This window comes from Pleurodeles waltl, chromosome 3_1 (assembly GCF_031143425.1).
Source record: "Pleurodeles waltl isolate 20211129_DDA chromosome 3_1, aPleWal1.hap1.20221129, whole genome shotgun sequence".
In the NCBI taxonomy this organism is placed as follows: domain Eukaryota; kingdom Metazoa; phylum Chordata; class Amphibia; order Caudata; family Salamandridae; genus Pleurodeles; species Pleurodeles waltl.
Genome location: NC_090440.1, coordinates 788,642,659 through 788,663,497, shown reverse-complemented (window position 1 = coordinate 788,663,497; position 20,839 = coordinate 788,642,659). Strand labels below are relative to the sequence as shown.

The 20,839-nt window shown below is 44.1% G+C and overlaps 1 protein-coding gene across 4 annotated transcripts in view; it reads right to left on the bottom strand.

Moving 5' to 3' along the window:
• SBF2 (SET binding factor 2) overlaps positions 1-20,839 on the bottom strand; it is a 1,701,375-nt gene that overhangs the window by 167,223 nt on the left and 1,513,313 nt on the right. For all 4 annotated transcript variants that reach the window (XM_069223624.1, XM_069223621.1, XM_069223622.1 and 1 more), the window contains one exon: positions 18,938-19,171. In XM_069223624.1, the coding sequence (XP_069079725.1) occupies positions 18,938-19,171 (234 nt within the window). The remainder of the gene's footprint in view (positions 1-18,937; positions 19,172-20,839) is intronic.

The window sequence follows — 20,839 nt, the reverse complement described above, 5'->3', positions numbered from 1 at the left end:
GTTGTAAACAAGATTTTTGGTAATTTATAGAAAACCCTAGTTTGTGTAGAGTATCTATTACGTATTGCGTGTGAACGTGATGTTGTTGAGTGTTGGCTTTTATTAGCCAATCATCTAGATATGGCAATACGTGCATGTGATGTCTCCTGATATGAGCTGCTACTACAGCTAGGCATTTTGTAAATACTCTGGGGGCTGTTGTTATTCCGAACGGCAACACCTTGAATTGGTAATGTTTGCCTTGTATTACAAACCTGAGGTATTTCCTGTGAGATGGATGGATGGGTATGTGAAAATACGCATCCTTGAGATCCAGTGTTGTCATGTATTCCCCTTGTTTTAGTAAGGGGACTACGTCCTAAAGTTTTACCATGTGGAAATGATCTGATTTGATGAAGAGATTCAGTGTTCTGAGATCTAAGATAGGCCTTAACGTTTTGTCTTTTTTCGGGATAAGGAAATACAGGGAATAAACACCTGTTCCTTTCTGGTGATAGGGTATTAGCTCTATGGCTTGTTTTGCTAGCAGTGCTTGGACCTCTATTTGTAATAGGTCTAAGTGTTGTTGAGACATTTTGTGCGGTTTTGGGGGAACATCTGGAGGGAATGTTGTGAACTCTATGCAGTAACCATGTTGGATAATTGATAGGACCCACGTGTCTGTGGTAATGTGTGTCCAATTGTGGTTGTATTTGGTTAATCTCCCCCCCACCGGTGATATGTGTTGGGGAAGTGTGACATTGAAGTCACTGCTTGCTAGGGCTTGGCTTGGAAGGCTGGAATTTCCCTCTTCCTCTTAGGAACTGTCCTCTGTAGGAACCACGAAACCCCCCCCTCTGGTACTGAGACTGGTAGTTGGGTTTTGTTTGGGAGGTTCTGATGTCTGTTGTCTAAACCCTCCCCTAAACTGTGGTTTCCTAAATGTTCCTCTGTATTGTGAGGAGTAGAGCGCGCCCATGGCTTTGGCCATGTCCGTGTCTTTTTTCATTTTTTCGATTGCAGTATCCACTTACGGCCCGAATAGTTGATGTTGATTAAACAGCATATTCAATACCGCCTGTTGTATCTCTGGTTTAAACCCAGAACTTCGCAGCCATGCATGCCTTCTAATTGTTACTGCTGTACTGACAGTCCGTGCCGCTGTATCAGCAGACTCTACGGCAGACCGGATTTGGTTGTTTGATATGGGCTGTCCTTCAACCACTTGTTGGGCACGTTTTTTGTGTTCTTTGGGCAAGTGCTGGATGATGTCTTGCATCTCGTCCCAGTGCGCCCTGTCGTAGCGCGAAGCAGGGCTTGTGAGCTGGCAATTCGCCACTGATTGGCTGCTTGCGATGCTACTCTTTTCCCAGCCGCGTTGAATTTTCGACTTTCCTTATCAGGGGGTGGCGCATCCCCTGATGATTGTGAATTTGCCCGTTTCCTTGCAGCCCCCACAACTACTGAGTCCGGAGGGAGCTGTTGAGTAATAAACACTGGGTCTGACGGGGGCGGTTTATATTTCTTTTCGACCCTTGGCGTGATGGCTCTCCCTTTTACAGGTTCTTGGAAGACCTGTTGTGTGTGTTTAAGCATGCCCGGTAACATTGGTAAACTTTGGTACGATGCATGCGTGGATGCCAGAGTGTTAAACAGGAAGTCATCCTCCACCGGTTCCGAGTGCATTGTTACGTTGTGAAATGTTGCTGCTCTGGCCAGTACCTGCGTGTAGGACGTACTGTCCTCTGGCGGTGAAGGTTTTGTTGGATAACACTGTGGGCTGTTGTCCGATATAGGTGGGTCGTATAGATCCCAGGGGTCCGCATCATCTTGAGTCATCCCAGTATGTGTGGGTGACCGTACCATTGGTGTACCCACTGGTGACAACTGTGGTGATTGCAGTTGGGATGTTTGTGGTGAGAAATGTGGTGGTGGTGACCTTTCTCTAACCACTTTGGCTTTTGGTTGCATCTCAGTCTCGTGAAAAGCCAGTTTTCTTTTTGACTTGAGCGGAGGGATGGTTTGTATCTTCCCTGTGTCTTTCTGGATTTCTAACCTTTGCTGTGTTTGGTCATGTTCTTCTAAATCCAGTTCCTGCTCAAATCTGTGCCTTTCTTTGAGCTGCAGAGAAAGCCCTTGCTCTTCAGTGTAGGAAGAACGTTTCGGCTCCAAAGCCGTTTTTTTCAGTACCGAAATTCCCATCGAAATTGCCTTCTTCAGTTCCGATAAGCTTTTTCGAGGCTTGCTCGACTCAATTACTCAATGCCGACTCTTTTCGGTGCTGGTTTCTCGACCGGAGTCTGAAGTCTTCGGCAAATGTTTGCCCTTTTTCGGTGCCGATGTTACTTGGTCACCTTCTTTTCTGTGGGTTGAGCCATGGCCTTCCGGCAGTGGCATCCCCGTGGCCTTTAGTTTTTTGGTGTGACCTTGGGTGTGGGACGGGGCAGGTGTACTCACTTTTTGTGCCGCCGTCGAAGGTCAATCACCGTCGGATTCATCCGAGTCCGATCCTTGAATGGATATCCGCATCTCTTCTTCCTCGACGTCGAGATGTTGTTTCGGCTTTGACGCCATCTGTAGTCATCTTGCGCGTCGATCCCTTAAGGTCTTCTTGGATCGAAACGCTCGGCAGGCCTCACAAGTATCCTCTCTGTGTTCGGGCAATAAACACTGGTTACAGACCCGGTGCTGGTCTGTATAAGGATACTTGGCGTGACACTTGGGACAGAAACGGAAGGGGGTCTGGTCCATTAGTCTTCGATGACGGGTGTGGTCGGGCCGACCAGGCCTTGGTGAAGTGCGGAAGCCCCGAAGGGCCACCGAAGCGGTCTTGTTGTCGGTGCCGATGTGATGAAACTAAACTGGTGCGGAACGTAAACAATACCAATGATTTTCGATGATTTTCTAAGTTTCCCGATTCGAATTACGGAGCGAAGAGGAACACGTCCGAACACGATGGTGGAAAGAAAACAATCTAAGATGGAGTCGACGCCCATGCGCAATGGAGCCGAAAGGGAGGAGTCACTCGGTCCCATGACTCGAAAAGACTTCTTCGAAGAAAAACAACTTGCAACACTCCGAGCACAACACTAGATGGCAGGAACAGTGCACAGCATGTGTATCTGCAGCTACACATGCCATTGAACATGAAAATATATATACTGCAGGTCCAGGACTACGACCCATTCAACAGTGTGAGCATCTTGAATATCTGTCCTTCCACAGGAAGGTGTCTGAAGGGCAGAGGTCTAAAAATAGGAAGAAGCCCTTTGTCCTTCTTCGGCAAAAAGGAAATAGTGGAAGTAAGAATCAGTCCATATTTCTGGGGCGGGTACCGTCCCTATGGCTTCGTTAGACAAGAGAGCCTGTACCTCTCACAGCAAAATGACCAGGTGCTCCACTGAAAGCCACTTTCATGTGGGTGTAAAATGCAGTAGGTTGGAAAGGAATGGAAGGTCATAGCCCCACTGACTGATCTAAAGGATCCATATATTGGACGTATTCCTTGGCCACAATTGGGGAAAGTGTTGGATATGACCTTTTACAGGGTGGTTGTGTGCCCATAGGGGCCAGCTAAAGCAGTTTCGAGGGTTGCGGATACCAAAGGTACAGGCTGCATGATCTTTATCATAACTTTCACAGTAACAAGTACACTGGTATCTTAGCCTCAGTGATTCTCCTTCCTCCACAATACATATATTGCTATTTATTACCTCATAGCATTAATTCAAGACTGAGACAATGTTCAATTAACTATCTGAGTTTACGGTTCATCATATAAGGTAACTCATAGACGTTACTTTTAGCCTATTATCCATTGCTTGAGGTACATTTGTAAGTTTATTGCTGCCTTCTATTTTCAGAAAGCCAACTTCCTTGTTGCCCTGAGATTAGTAACATATTGAATTCTTACAAGATAATCACCTGGATCTGTCAACTATTATATGAACTTCATTAATGGCTATCCAACTAGATTTCCAGGAGACTACCAATACTCCCCTTCCTCACTGCACTAATGCCTGCCTCATTTAATCCCACCCTAGATTCCCCCATCTTACTGTATTTTTCATACTAGTCACATATGGAATACCTACCTTTCAGGACTTCAAAGAAAATACACTGTTCGTTCTTTGATGCCAGCTTTCTTCACCTTCTTTTTCTCGGTCTCTAAGCTTTCCCGTTCTACTTCCTTCCTATCAACTTCTCGCAAATAGTTTGTGATAAAGGTATAATATTCCGATCACTTTACCAAATTTTCACTTGACCAGATTTTACTGTGCACATACCACACTTGCTGTGTCTGTAGAGTAATTACTTGCACAATTGGATACTGTAAAGAAGCACAACACTGTGTTACTAAATTAGAGGTATTTCATGAACACTTTTTTTCAGCCTTGAAAGAGCCCCACATCTACAAACCCTTGCGGGCCAAAATATGTGTTGGTGAGCTTATAACCAACCCACCATAAAGCATTAGGGAGGACTTAATACAAGATGTACGAGCCATCATAACTAAGCAATATGCTTGAATAATGGAATACATTTAAGTTTGTATTTTTGGTTTTGCATATATTAACAACTATTAACAAATGCCATCAAATAATTTGAATGAATACATAATTTTTTGTTAACACCCTACATTGACTCTCTTGTGCACAATGTTGATTGCTACCCATGATTTTAAATATACTAATTAATCAATATTATACAATCTAATTTAAAGTGTCGGTATTTCTAACTAACTTGTCAAGTATTGAGTCCACTGGCCTCCTGTAAGTACATATAGAGGATGACGTCATCATAACGATGGGGCAAGTCATTCACATCAACTCCATTGTCATTTCTGAAAGCTGGCTGACTGATTAGAGTCAGAGGCAAAATGTTTGTAAAAACACCTGAAGATGGCTCTAGGGAGATGCAACTTTGTATTTGAATCTGACTGTATGGGGATCAAATGCCTCAAAGTGGATTGGGAGATGTGATCTTGGTCAAGAAAAAGACATGTTTGGTTTGGAGTCTGACACCAGTATCTGTAGAGTACCCTCATCTAGGGCCAGCAGCATTGGAGCCAGTAATAAAGGAACCAGCAGAGTTTTGGCCTTAGAGAGGAAGCTGATATTGATGCTGATGCGGAACCCCTAGTTGGCTCGGGAGGCACAGACATTGCAGCAGTAACCTCACAGGATGCCCTTGCAGATCCTTTGGGTCTAATTGTGCACTAGAGGGAACAAGAAGAGTGCTAAAGATGAGCAACATGGCGTCTATAAAGGCTTCCATTTGTTATAGCTTTGCCAATGCCAGGGAAACTCAGGGTGATAATTATTAATTCTGGGAATGAGCTCCTCTTTGATCAGGAACGAGACTGAGTGCAGCACTGATGCCCTCGCAACTTCTCTGGAGATAGAGTCAGAATAGGAATGAGTCCCGCTTGGTTTGCTTGTATCTTCTCTTTGACTTCGATTTCGACTTATCTGAAGACTTCAACTGTGATGAGGACCTGTTGCAGGAACCACCTCCAGGGCGGGGCGGCAAGTCTTGACTTCAACCAGGAGACGGGCTTGCATGGTTTTCTTTAATGTTCGTCAATGTGCTGCAGCTTTTCTTTACATTACCAGATCGCCTTTGGGTTCATGATGGCTCACTCCTTATACGAATTGGAGTCTTGTCCTGATCCCTATTACCAAAGGTGTCTGTCCTTTGTTTGCGGCAGTCCCGGTATGCTCTACATCCTGTGGGTTTTGGAGGGCACATGGTTCCCTTGAACACTGGTTACAACTTTTTGGGACAGAATATCTGGTCAGCCAATGAGGAAAAAGGAGAAAATAGCTCTGGATCTGTGTTCAAAGACTCGTCAAGAAAAGAACAGACATCAGTGAGCAGGGGTTCCTCTTATAAGCAGTTCAGTTTGTCACTTCCGGATAAAAAAAAGTCAGTGTGGTGCCACACTGCATCACCTACCAGCGTGCAGGAGCACTGCTATGTATAATTTTCCAGATCCAGACTGGTGCCTGGGGATAACCTAAAGGTGAGGATTATATGATTAGAAGTATTCATCAGAAGTGACACATTATTATATTGATGGTCAATATCTTGAGTGCCTAGAGCATGAAAAAGGAACATCTACTGGTGACTTGGGGGGGGGGGAATGGGGGGGGAACACCGAAACCAAAAATAATTTTCTAGAAAAGGAACATCTACTGGGGAGTTTAGCAAAAACAAAAAACAAACAAACCCCCCCACACACAAATTGCAATCTGTCATTTCATTTACAAAAAGATTGAAAAGAAAGGTTGCCTTAAAACATTCATGGCACACTCCTCTCACTAGCTTCAGTTTATCCTTCAGCTTCCCATTTGTTCCATACATCAAATCACAACTTAATCCAAATTCAAGACCATTAATAGTTCTAGAAGGAGAGGCTTTGCTTGATTGTGAATTACCAGCTCTGAATCCTGCCTCATATGGGGACACAAAACTATAGAGGTGGGTCCACCTTTCTAGGGGATTTGAAATCAGTTTCTGGAATAGAATTCCATTTCTGGAGAACAGGGACACTCGTCTTCTATTTCAGAGATGCTTTCATCTTCCTGCTTCTGTGTCTGGACTATTTTATCTGTGGTGGTGGTATAATACATATATGTAAGATGGCATAATATACCTTTGAAATAACATGACTAAAGTTTGATATTTTGTTTTAATAAGTCCTTCATAGGCATGTGATTCTATCCCAGAGTGCTCCCAGATTTTTGTAAGGTAGAGTAAAAGCTACTGTGGTTACTTTGAAAGGCTGAAATTGTTTATCAAGGGTGAAATCGGGTTAGGCTGCATTTTCCTTTATCTGGTTCCTCCAGATTACTAACTTGCAGAATTTTCTCCCATCGTATGTATTTTGCGATTCATGAGGGTTATTCACCAATTATCTCACATACCTTCTTTTACCTTTTCATAACTGTAGGAAAGTACCATCTTGCCAGGCATGTTACCCCCATTTTTTACTTATATTTATGTTTGTTTTTGCCTGTGTCACTGGGATCCTGCTAGCCAGGACCCCAGTGCTCATAAGTTGTGCCTTGTATGTGTTCCCTGTGTGGTGCCTAACTGTATCACTGAGGCTCTGCTAACCAGAACCTCAGTGTTTATGCTCTCTCTGCTTTTAAAATTGTCACTGCAGGCTAGTGACTAATTTTACCAATTCTAATTGGCATACTGGAACACCCTTATAATCCCCTAGTATATGGTACCTAGGTACCCAGGGTATTGGGGATCCAGGAGATCCCTATGGGCTGCAGCATTTCTTTTGCCACCCATAGGGAGCTCAGACAAGTCTTACACAGGACTGCCACTGCAGCCTGAGTGAAATAACGTCCACGGTATTTCACAGCCATTTTACACTGCACTTAAGTAACTTATAAGTCACCTATATGTCTAACCCTCACTTAGTGAAGGTTAGGTGCAAAGTTTCTAAGTGTGAGGGCACCCTGGCACTAGCCAAGGTGCCCCCACATTGTTCAGGGCAATTTCCCCAGACTTTGTGAGTGCGGGGACACCATTACACACGTGAACTACATATAGGTCAATACCTATGTGCAGCTTCACATTGGTAACTCCGAACATGGCCATGTAACATGTCTAAGATCATGGAATTGTCCCCCCAAGCCAGATCTGGTATTGGGGTGCCAATCCCATGCATCCCCGGGGCTCTAGCATGGACTCCGGGTACTGCCAAACTAGCTCTTTGGGGTTTTCTCTGCAGCTACCGCTGCTGCCAACCCTCAGACAGGTTTCTGCCCTCCTGGGGTCTGGGCACCCCAGTCCCAGGAAGGCAGAACAAAGGATGTTTTCTGAGAGAGGGAGTTACACCCTCTCCCTTTGGAAATAGGTGTTAAGGGCTGGGGAGGAGTAGCCTCCCCCAGCCTCTGGAAATGCTTAGAAGGGCACAGATGGTGCCCTCCTTGCATAAGCCAGTCTACACCGGTTCAGGGAGCCCCCAGCCCCTGCTCTGGCGCAAAACTGGACGAAGGAAAGGGGAGTGACCACTCCCCTGTCCATCACCACCCAGGGGTGGTGCCCGGGGCTCCTCCAGTGTGTCCCAGACCTCTGCCATCTTGAATGCAGAGGTGTGAGGGCACAATGGAGACCTCTGAGTGGCCAGTGCCAGCAGGTGACGTCAGAGACCCCTCCTGATAGGCTCTTACCTGGTTAGGTAGCCAATCCTCCTCTGAGGGCTATTTAGGGTCTCAAATGTGGGTTTCTCTTCAGATAACGAATGCAAGAGCTCATCAGAGTTCCTTCAACTTCTGCCAAGGATCGACCGCTGACTGTTCCAGGACGCCTGCAAAACCGCAACAAAGTAGCAAGAAGACTACCAGCAACATTGTGGCGCCTAATCCTGCCGGCTTTCTCGACTGTTTCCTGGTGGTGCATGCTCTGAGGGCTGTCTGCCTTCACCATGCACTGGAAGCCAAGAAGAAATCTCCCATGGGTCAACAGAATCTTCCCCTGCTAACGCAGGCACCAAACTTCTGCATCACCGGTTCATTCGTGGTTCGCATTCCACATTTGGAGTATATGGTTTGTGTTGCCCCTAGGCCTATTGTCTCCTATTGCATTCTACAGTGTTTGCACTACTTTTTTAAAGTGTTTTACTTACCTGATTTTGGTTTGTGTGTATAGCTTGTGTATTTTACTTACCTCCTAAGGGAGTATATCCTCTGAGATACTTTTGGCATATTGTCACTAAAATAAAGTACCTTTATTTTTAGTAACTCTGAGTATTGTGATTCTTATGATAGAGTGCTATATGATATAAGTGGTATAGTAGGAGCTTTACATTTCTCCTAGTTCAGCCTAAGCTGCTCTGCTATAGCTACCTCTATCAGCCTAAGCTGCTAGAACACTACTAATCTACTAATAATAAGGGATAACTGGACCTGGCACAAGGTGTAAGTACCACAAGGTACCCACTATAAGCCAGGCCAGCCTCCTACAATAACTACCTGAACATCCCCTGGATTAGTGTTATTTCAATTCTTTTTCCCAAGGTCCATGCTTTGAAGACCCTCAAATGTACCATTTATGAGTTTACATTCATGTCCAAATTAGGAATGTGATTTGAAGCAAAAGAAAGGAATTCCTTATGGCTTCAACATTTTATAAAAAACCTGTTGACGTTTTCCAGAATGGGTTCATGAATACTACATCCTAAACATGTTTTGTACCCTCCACGGTATTGGTTGTTACATCATGTCTAACATACATTTTGGGATAGAGAGAGCATACCAGCCAAAGAAGGTGTTAAAATTAAAGATTGCACATACTAGGTCCTGTTTACCTTAAATATGAAGAAGCACCAAATAGTTATATATTCAGAGCTTAGTGATTCTATTGATATGTTTTGCTGGAGTACTGACAGCAAGACACCCATTTAGCACTAAAAGGCAATTCTCTGCTGTTAGCTGCTGAAGTTTTTTAATATTCTTAGAGAAACTGCTTTCCATGCCAGTTCCAAACAGTACTGCTTGGTGAAAGTATGGCCATGTTGCTGTCCTGCAGATATATGCACTGCACTGCATGAGTGACACTCTTGCGAATAAGGTTGTGGATGTAGCCTTCTTCCTGGATGAGTGTGCAGTCACTTTTCCGGACAGTGGTCTTTCTGACTTATCGTGGCAAAAAGAAATAGCTGTGGATATCCGCCTTATGAATAGGTTAAAGGGTTGGCTTTATGAGCTGGAAAAGAAATGTATTCAACTGCCAGGATGTAGCCGGGGGTTTGATCGGTGGGAAGGCCCAGAGCAGTCCTTTCATGAATTCCAGTCTAGTGAACCATAGAAAGATTTACCCAGCCTTTCTGCAGAATCTGGATATTGCTGCTTGATGCACTGTGATGGAAGAATGTGCAAAGCCTGACTTTGCCAAGTGAAGCAGATACAGCAGCAGTTGCTCTGGAGAATAGTAAAAAGGATGAATGTAATTTTTTGATACACCAACAACAGAATCTCTTCCACTTTGCCATACATGATTTATTAGTGGACAAAGTCTGTTCCAGTCTGGATTTGCATTCCGTTGGTATAACTAGAGATCCAAATTCATGATCATGAGGTGCCATGCTGGCAACTAGAGAGACTGTATCTGTGGATGTAATATCTGACTGTTGTTCATGGAGATTAGATTTTCCCTTGGCTCGAAGTGGATGGATGAACACACCACAGTAGCGGCAGTTCTGCATACCAACCCATGCCGGGGCTATTAGAATAAGATGACATGGCTCTTTGTTCATCTTGCACAACACCCTATGAATGAAAGGCAAGCGTGGAAACGCATAGGAACACATTCTGTCTACTGACTATTAAGTGTATTTCTCCACGACCCTCTCTGGGCGAATCTGCTTGCAAACCTTTTGCACTATTTGTTGGATAGAGTTGCAATGCAGTTGAGTTTTGGAGTACCCCATTTCTTGAAAACCTGAGACAGTTGTATGTGATCCATTTCCCATTTGTGGCATTCACTGGTTGCCTTGCTGTGAGAATCTGCCCATGCATTGTCTATGCCTGGGACATGTTCGACTTACAGTGTTGTGCTGTGTTTTAGTAACCACTCCCAAATTTGTTGGGCCTCAGAGGAAAGAATATTTGACAACGTGCCCCCTTGGTTGGCAGGGTAAAACACAGTGGTGGTGGTGTCCATTCTGACTAGGACAGAGGAGCCGCAAATTCTGGGTAGATACGAATGAAGTCCTAGGAAAACAGCCTTCAGTTCTAGCATACTGATGTGCATCTGTGCTTCCTGGACAGACCATTTTCTGAAGATTTCTAGCTCCTGGAGAAGTGCTCCCCAACCGTGCAAGGAAGCATCTGTTTTGATTATGAAACTTGGCTGTGCTGCTTCCACAGAGAGACCTGGAGATATATTGCCTTCCATTACCCACCAAGACAGAGCTTTCCTTATCATAGGGGTGATGTTGATTATATCCTTGAACAAGCCATGAATTTGAATCCACTGAGCATCCAGCTGCTCCTATAGAGGTCTCATCTGCAGACAACAGTTTGGAAATAAATGGGATGCATGAGGACAGCAACCCAAACATTGATTTGTTTATTCTTACTGAAGTGGACTTTCTTTTTACGAGGGAAGCAGCCAACCACATTATTTTTAGTAGTCTTTGTGTGGCTGGGTAAGCTTGGCGTAGTGTCTATAATGGCCCCCAGAAATATCAATATGTATGTGTTGGAAAGAGAGATGATTTTTACATACTTAGTTCGAGCCCCAGAGACGTCAAGTGCTGCCGACAAGCCAAGGTAGAGTCTTTTGTAGAACGGAATGTGGATCCCTTGACTAACCAGTCATCCAGGTAAGGAAGAACCTGGTGACTGTGTCTTTTGAAGAATGTAGCTACTCGTGTCATACACTTTGTAAAGACCCTGTTAGCAGACGGTAGTCCAAAAAGGGAGAACCTTAAATTGATAGTGGCACCCAGCCATCTCGAACCTTAGCAACCGACGATGACTTATGTGGATGGGAATGTGGAAATATGCGTCTAAGAGATCGAGAGATGTCATGAAATCTCCTCTGTAGATCATCAGTAGAATCTCCTGCAATGACAGCATGTGGAAGTGTTACTTCTTTATGTATTTGTTTAACTGTCTGTGATTCCTGACCTGTCTCCATTTACCAGACTTTTTCTTTATCCGGAAGAAGTTGGAATAGAAGCCTTTGCCACACTGTCAGAAAGAAACTTCTTCTATAGCTCCCTTCAACAGAAGCACTGACATTTCCTGCCTTAGGGGAGTGAGGTGTTGATGTACTCTGTTGAGCGGTGGATTGCATGAGGTTTTTTTGCAGAAATTTAAAGGTGTGACCCTGATGTATGATGTCTAAGACCACCCATCTGTCTTTGGTGATAGTCTCCCACTAATTGAAAAAAGTGGTGCGAGTTGGTGGTTCAAATGTTGTCTGTTGCGGTACGAAGTGACTAGTGCCTGAGAAATGCCACTGTTGTCTTGCCCAATCTTGGGCTTTCCCTCCAAGTGAAGGCTTCCTTCATGCTGGCTGCTTAGAGTAGGCCGTGTTGGAACCTCTGTAATGCTACTGTTGCCTGGTCTACTGTGGTCAATATCCATGCTGTGTATTCGGTTGGTACCTGTATGACTGGAATGAGGACCTCAGTGCATATTGTCCTCTTCCTCCACAAAAGGACTGAAAATGTTTCTGTTGCAGCATTCCTATGGAGCGCACTGTGTCCATGCCAGCCTTGACAGCCTGAAGGACGTAATGCACATGCTTTCCAAACAAAGTCTCCCCATCGAAGGGCATATCCAATATCTTGGTCTGGACATTAGGATGTAACGAGGTGGCCTTTATCAAACGCTGTTGGTTCAGGACTGCAGCGCCTGCCATCTGCCCAAAGGTGATTGAAGAAGATATGTCCATTGCCGAGTCAATTATCTCAGACGACGGCCTGGCACCCTCCTGAAGAATCTCTTTAGCCTCCTTCATTTGGTCGTTGGGCAGGAGGTTGAGAGGAGATGCAAGATCTGACCATATTTGGTGGTCGAAGCAACCTAAAATGGCCAGTGTATTTAGTGCTCTGATGGAGGTGGCTACCAACGCTGCAAAGTGTTTGCCAATATTGTCGAGTCTTTGACCTTCTTTGTCCGGTGGAGGAGAATAAGGGGCAGAAGGGTTCCTCTGTGCTGCTTGCATTATCACTGACTCTGGCCGGGGATAACCTTTCAAGCATGCTGGTGAGGAATCTGGGTCCTTTTTTGTCCATGCGAGGAACCACAGCAGTGACAGACGCTGGACTTTTCATGAACTTCAGGCCTTCCTCCCATATATAATTGACAATTAGGATAGATCGGACAGATTTCTTTGCCAAGTCCTTAAAGTCGTACAGGAAACATTCTGTTTGATAGAGCAGAGGCAGCTCAAATCTCTTGGAAGCACATTCATTATCTTGTGAAATCCTCAGATATCCTCAGGAGGAGAACTAGCCGGAGAAGGTGCAGGTGACGGAGATGATGGAGCGATGTTGTCATCCTATTCCTGACCTGGTGCATCTAGATCTTGGAACAATTCTCCTTCCTCAGGCTGATCTTCTTGGTCACTTTCTATATAATCATCCCTGATGGTGATGGTGGGAGGTACAGCTGTATTTTCCTGTGCCTGGTCTGGTGTAGGATACTACAGCAGGTACCTTCATGCATCCCGGGTAAGAGGGACTGGCACATGTGAATCGAAAAGAGTTTATAAAAATCATTCAGCATGTGCCGTAAGTCAGTGACTGGAGAGATGGGCACTGCTACGGAATCTCTCTCTGCAGTTTGATGTTCTTCTTCGGGCTCTTCATAGGGACAATGTTCTTGAAAAGAGTCCTATGGATGAGATATGGGGTGCTGTAATTATTTAAATTTGCATCCAATTTCTCATTGGATGGCTAGTGCTTGCTTTTCACTGTTTAAAGACTATGTAATGGGTCATGTATCAAACGTCATCTAATTCTTCCACTGGTAGGACCACCACCAACAATCTATGCCAGTCTGGTTCAAGACAGTGGTGGAAAGAATTATGGGGGGTTTCTCAAAGGAATTATTAGAGGACATTGACGCTCATGTAAATCACATGCCTGATACAAGGAACATTTTGTTAGCAGGAAGGCACTGTTCAGTAAGTGGTGATATGGAGTGGCGAGTGTGTGTGTGTGTGTGTGTGTGTGTGTGTGTGTGTGTGTGTGTAAGCATATAAGTTTGTGCAAGTGCAAAAGGGTGCCTGTGTGTGATGCGCGTAGGTACTGTATTTGTATTGTATTTATTTATAAAGCACGAAAACTCTCTTGGTGTTAAACTGGAAATGATGGCAAAATTAAAAAAAGAAAGAAAATAAATTATAGATTTAACAAATCTTATTTCAAAAGTTTGCAGAAATTAATCATATATGGACACTACACAAGGGTTCAGGCAGATTGTTCCATTTCTTTACTTCTATTACTGAGAAAGCCCGGTCCTCAAATGTACAGGTTATCGGTCTGGGGACAAGGAGCACATTTATGCATTGTGATCTTAACAATGTACCAATTAAGCTTGTTGTTCCTTAATTTGCAACAAAGATTAGTGCCAATCCCAGGACTGACTTATGAATCATAGATGGAGATTTAAATAGGCTCCTTTTTAAGGAGCGAGCGCAAAGCGCTCTGTCCCCTGTTGTAATCTCTTTTTGGGCTTCTAACCACGCCCATGTCAGGTCAGTCACTTTCATTGGTTTGTGGGCTTACCTTTTAAAATAAGCTTGCTTTCATTACTGAAAGGCATGCATACATCATGCCTTTTCTGGTGTTTAGCCCTTCTCGAGCGCACCAACCAACTACTGAAAACATAAGAGGCTCGATGTTTTCCGTTTGGTTTCTGGACTACTTTTTCTCTTTATTTCGCAGTGCGATCTCGCTGGGCAGTAGTCGAGCGATTTGCATGACATTGATCCTGTTATATAGGTAATTGCACTTTTGCCGTTTACATGGATGGATTGCACTTTTGCCGTTTACAGGGATAATTGCACTTTTGCCGTTTACAGGGATAATTGCACTTTTGCCGTTTACATGGATAACTGCACTTTTGCCGTTTACATGGATAACTGCACTTTTGCCGGTTTCACTGTGAATTAACTTTTATTTCCCTTTGTGTGTCTGCTTTGCACTGATGGCGGCCGTCGGCTCGATTATGTTAAACTTTCACTTTTCAGTTTACATGGCAAGAAAAGTCCGGTTAGTTATGTGTAACAGTTTTACTTTTCATTTTCAATTTATGTGGCAAGAAAAGTCCGGTTAGGAGTTTACAATGCAATTGCTCTAACTCGAGCAAACGCCAGACCCATTGCATTGCAAATGCCTGTTTCTACTGGAAGCCAATGTAACCTTCAGAGAACTGGTGAAATATGTTCTCTACGTGACGTACCAGTGAGTACACGGATCAGCCGTAGACAACAATGCAACTTGGCAGGCAGGCCCATTCCTGATCAATGAAATATGAGTTATTTTTTTTTTTAAGCAATTTAAGGTGCCAAAACAATTGAACGGTTACCACAGTTACTTGTGAATGCAATTTTAGTTCTGCATCAGTGGTTATTCCCAGGTTACCTACTGTCTAGAGGGGTTCAGATATGGGCCAGATGGAATATGGATGTACAGTCGCTGTGTCCCGACGATTAGGTACTCCTCCTTGGAGGCATTAAGTTCTAAGAAATGTCTTAATATCGCCTTTTGGATAGTTTGAAAGCTGAGGGTCCATGTTGACACCAGTGTGGAACTGTTGGAGTTTATTTGCCTAAACTAATCTGTGTGACACATGTACACATATAAAAGCTTACTCCACTGTCCAAGTAGCGTTGCTAGTAGTTGTACACAATCATTGAACAACAGTGGGGACAAAATGGAGCCTCGTAGGACCCTCTATTTCATAGTTTTTGACAGATTCAAATAGTGATACTGTAACCATTTGAGTTGGGTTTGTTAGAAAGCAAATCAACCATTTTATTCATAGAAAGTCACAGCCCAATCCATCAAGTCACAATATCAATAATGCATGATCAGTGGGTCACATTGGTGCAGATAAGCATAAAGGAACAAGATCAGCCGCTTCGTCTCAGTCTGCCTTTTGTCTGAAATCATCCAGCACTGATACAACTACAATCTCTGTGCTGTGCCTCGCCCTAAAACCTGCTTAATAAGGATTAGGAATATACTGTTTCCACAAATGGCTGAAATTGCCTAAAAACTAATGCTTCAAATATTTTTGTCAGGAAAGGGAGTACCAAATTGGACAGTAGTTCCTAAGGTCTATTTTCAAAAGATGCTTTATCAGTGCATTGTTCCAGCTAGTGAAGACTACTCCTTCCTTTAAAGATAAATTAAATAAAGATACTATGTTTTTCTAGAAATAGCAGGGCTCTCTGTTTAATGACTGCTGCCAGACAGGGATCCTCAGGTGAATCTGAGGATTTTGCTTTCATGATGGTTGAAATTATTTTAGCAGATGGTAATTCTTTAAAGGAAAATTGGTCTGCTTTAATACAGGACTCCTGAAAGTTAATGCCTTTGGTCCAGACGGTCTCGTCTGGTGGATGCTCATATTTAATATGATCCCTGAGTTTCTTAATCTTTTGATCTAAATGATTGGATAGTAGGGGGACGCGACATGGGTGTCTGCTATCACCCCTGTTGCTTGTGCTGTACATGGAGTCCTTTGCCCAAAGAGTACGCAATCACCAGAACATCACTGGTGTCTGATTCGGCAGATAGGACCACTCCATCTGCCTGTATGCGGATGACGTAATTGTGGTCCGTGATGACCTACTGATGGCTCCACCGGCATTCCTGGAGGAGACAGAGCTGTTCAGGGAAGAAGCTGGCTTCCGATCAACATCCACAAATTTCAGACCATCAACCTCTCAGTCCCCCACCACGCTGAAGAGCAGCTTTCCTGTCGCTTCCCAATACAACAGTCACGACCTTCATCACCTACCTAGGGATCCAACTGGCCCGACAGTGGCAGACACTGTGACACTAAACTATCGAAACCTATTCCAACAGGTCATTCACAACCTCGCTCATTGGCAATAGTACCATCTCTCGTGGTTCATTCGGATTGCTGTGCTCAAAATGACTGTTCTCCCGCAAATTCTCTTTCTATTTCAAACTCTTCCAATCAAACCTCCCACCGGAAAGATCAAGGCTTTACTAACAGGCAATGCATTGCTTTGTGTGGGCAGACAGATGCCTGGGAATTAATCATGAGCAAAGCTACCGGCCTTCTACAGATGGAGGACTAGGTATCCTGAACTGCGTAGCCTATTACCAAGCTGCCTAACTCCGCTTCATAGTAAAGTGGTCTAGGGCTGAATCAGAAACACTGGCTCTTCACGGACCGAAAAGTCAAAGGCACACACTTGCAGAAGGTTCCATTCCTGAAGAGGTCACAACGTGCTCGGGGCCTATACTCTTCCCCAGTTACCAAGACATTGCTGAAAGCATGGGATAGTGTGGCAGTACGCAAATGCTTGACCTCACTTCCCTCTCTTTTAAAACCCATAGTAGGGAATATGGATTTCACACCAGGACTTGATCATACAGTTTTCCAATCTTGGCAGTCAAGTGGTTGCTGATCTATCTGCCAACTTTTTGAGGTAGATGACATTCCATCCTTTGATCAGCTACAGGAAGACTGGGCACTTTCAGAGAGGGAGCAGCTCCGCTACCTACAGGTTCGACATTGGCTCTCTCACCCAGTATGAGGGCCAGAGCCCAAAGATCCCTAACAACCTTTGAGGAGTGGCTCATTGCAAAAACTACAGACAAGATTATGATCACAGAACTCTATAGCATCTTACTCCATGCCTCCCCACTGCCTAAAACCCCCGGACAGAAATGCTGGGAACTGGAGCTGGGCAGACACCTAAAACCCATGGAGTGGGACGAGATACATTACAGAGCTTGCCGTGCCACACTCTTTAAGCATCGAGAAAGCCACTAAGATCATTAACTACTGGTACCACACACCTCCTCGCTTGAACTATTACCCTACATACAGCAGAGACTGTTGGCGCCAATGCAGGTCACCTGGCACATTATTTCACGCAATATGGGACTGCCCCAAAATCACGCAATTCTGGGAACAGGTCCTTAATGATATAGACGTGCTCTTAGACACAACTACCCAGATTTCAGGCATACTCAATCTTGGGATTGCCCAACACACACCTACCCGCTCAAATCCTGCAGAGGTCCACACATCGGCTTAGCACTAGCAGCGGCCCACCAAACCATTCTCACACACCAAGGAACTGCCACAATCCCAACACATCTATCCTGGCTTCAGCGACTATGGCGCATTCTAGGTATGGAAAAGCTGTCCCTAGTACTGACTTCCCAAGGGGACTCTTACAGAGATCTATGGAAGCCATTTATAACCCTGTAGTCGAAGGAATTCCAAGAACTGACATGCCCTAAATACATGAGATTTGTACACCTTTCTGACATTGCTCCACCTGCGCCACTAGGTATCGAATTCTGAGGCAGATCCTAGACAAGACAGTTAAATCCTGCCACAGGGCTGGTGTTTGTGAGTACTCTGGGAGAGGAAGGAGGGTACATGGAGGTGTTGTAACTTGTTTTTCTATGTTTATTGGCTCTTGACATAAGTTTTGCTATGCCTGCTGTCTGTTGGCTGATTATTCTCAATAATAAAAACTGATTTGAACTATAAATGACTGGATAAAGTGTTAGAAAAATCCTGTGATCGAGCACATGGTAGAAGCTGACCTATGGTAGGCAATGTTGTGGGAGAAGGAAGTTTAGCGGTGGTGGAAGTATTTGTAAGGAAACATGTGATGTGCGTCATATGTTGTAGAAGCAATGGGTCTTTCCATGTATGATCACTGGACAGATACAGTTGCAGAGGAACAGGAAACTCCTGATGTTGAATCTGTACTGGCCCAAAGTCAAGAATCAGCTGCTCCATGTTATTGTATAGCCAGTATTGGTGGCATAGCAATGGTAATGTGGGCCCCAGTACAGGCAAGAAAATGGAAATTTCTGATTATTAATTGAGTAGTAAAAGAAAACCATAATTCTTGTACAGGTGGCCTCTTACATTCTTGTGCCCTCTGCATGCTGAAATACTGATAACTGCACCCAAGTCTTTCTCAAGTCTCATCGAGATCCTGGGTTTGATGGCTGTGCATTGGTGAAGGCTAGGAGGCAGTAAGAAGTGTGTTTGCGATGCAAAGAATATGTTGTATGGTACATCGAGCAATAAACCTTTACCTTTTACCCAGATTTGGTTTCTTTTTTCTGCCTCAATGGAACAGATAATCTCCTGTTATTGTATTATACACGTTTTCATCATCCTCAGTCACTAAGGAGGCCAGCTTCTGGACAGCATGCAACCCGAACTGTAACTGAATAACTTACATTCAAAAGACGGGTGATTGCATCAGGCTGAACAGTGCTGATATCGTCATAGCAAGGCCACACTATTTTCCTCTTGCTTTGGGGTCCACCATCTTCGCCTTGGTCCAATTCCTCTGGGGTACTGAATCGTGCACTCATTATTGCCCAATCATAGGAAGGACCTGTGGATAGCGTCTCTTCCATGTAGTAGTCCCACTTCTTTAAGTTGGATATATTTGCACTTGGTTTCAATGCCTGGTTTGAAATGAAAAATCTAATCAGCATTTCAAAATATTAACAGACCTTTCGAATGTGCATGCCAGAACTTAGCATTATAAACTATTCAGAGCTCACAACCATGGCAAATTTTGTAATGCAAAGGAAAGTCAGCTGTAGTAACCTTTTATGTTGCTCGTTCCTCTACCCTAGTAAAAACTGCATATCAACCCTCAAAAATGGCTTAATAATGAATAATTGTAAGTCAAAACATGAGTCTAACATTAAGCAACTACATTTAATTCAACCACAGCAGCAACATTAAAAAAAACGTATCTGTCATGACATCAAGAGAACCCCATACATTTTCTCACATCTATCTTTGTTGCTCACCATCCGTCAAGAATATTTCTCTTATTCTGCTCTTAGCTTGGTACTTCTAATTAGCATTTGCTGTGCAAAGACACAACTGTAATGTCTTGGGAGGGGATTGGCCTTGTTTCACCTCACCTTTTTGTCTGACTGTGCACTTTCAGTGTATTGGAATATCTTTGAAGCTCCACCTCCTCCCCCATCTACTTGCTTTATCCTATGGTCCCGCAGCTGTTTATTTACTTTAATTGTGGCACGTGGTGGCCTTATGTGACACCTGGCTTTATATATTTTCGGTGGTGCTCTGCCCCACATGGTTGTTGCACATCAGCTGCACTTACAAAAATGTGACAATGTCTGAGTGTTGCTCAGTTTTTTGGGCATATCAAGGGTCACATTTTGGTTATTTCAATGCAGGGGCACCTCAAATCGAGCTTGCTAGTACAATTAAGGTTTCTGTTCATAAGGCCTGGAAAAAGCCCTGGTTTCTATAATCGTCAGGGCAAGCATCAAGATCCTTTCATCCTACCCTCAAACAGGGACCAATGAGATGCAATAATGCTTAGCAAAATATCAAAGGATCACCACAGGCCTACTCCATAAATTTCAGCCAACCAGATGCCTCTAGAGAGACTGGAGCAAGCAGCCAATGTCCTCAGGGAGTGGGCTTGAACACCAGCAGGAGGATCTTTCCTACAAGTCATCGCAATGCAAATAGTAACCCAAAGTGAAATTGCGGACTTGGTTTATTCTGTACACCTTCTGGCTCCAGTGAAGCCCATGAAGAGCTGGCCATCCAATCTGTTCTGTCATGTGAGGAACTGCATGCCTGGCATCCAGTCTGTGCAGCCGCCATCTACTTAGATAGGGTGTGGTAAAGGGCAGCCGATTGATGGACTGGCCCAAATTATAGACTTACATAACTTTTGGTAGAATGCAAACCAGGTGTGAAGCACCACTTATCTGGGTAGGACACTCTGAAAGAGCCTTCAATTTACCAACCCAACAGACAGTTTTCCATGTCAGTAGCTGAGCCAGACAACTGGGAGCTGGCTAAAGACATCAAGAGGAATGTTAACACCAAATTTAAAACCCACTGTGGGAAAATGAAGAGTGCGATGAAACAAGGTGCATCTTTCAGTAAGGACGCCACAACGAGTGACTTAAATAAAGATGGCTGGTTCGAGAAGGTACATGGAGGAGAAAGGAAAGCCAAATAGCCTTTCACAGTAGCAACCCATGCCCTTTCAAGCAAGAGATACAGTGTAGTGTAGAACATCAGATAGGTGGGAACCAAATCTTCCGGCTCAAAAAAAGTACCAAAAAAACTTACTC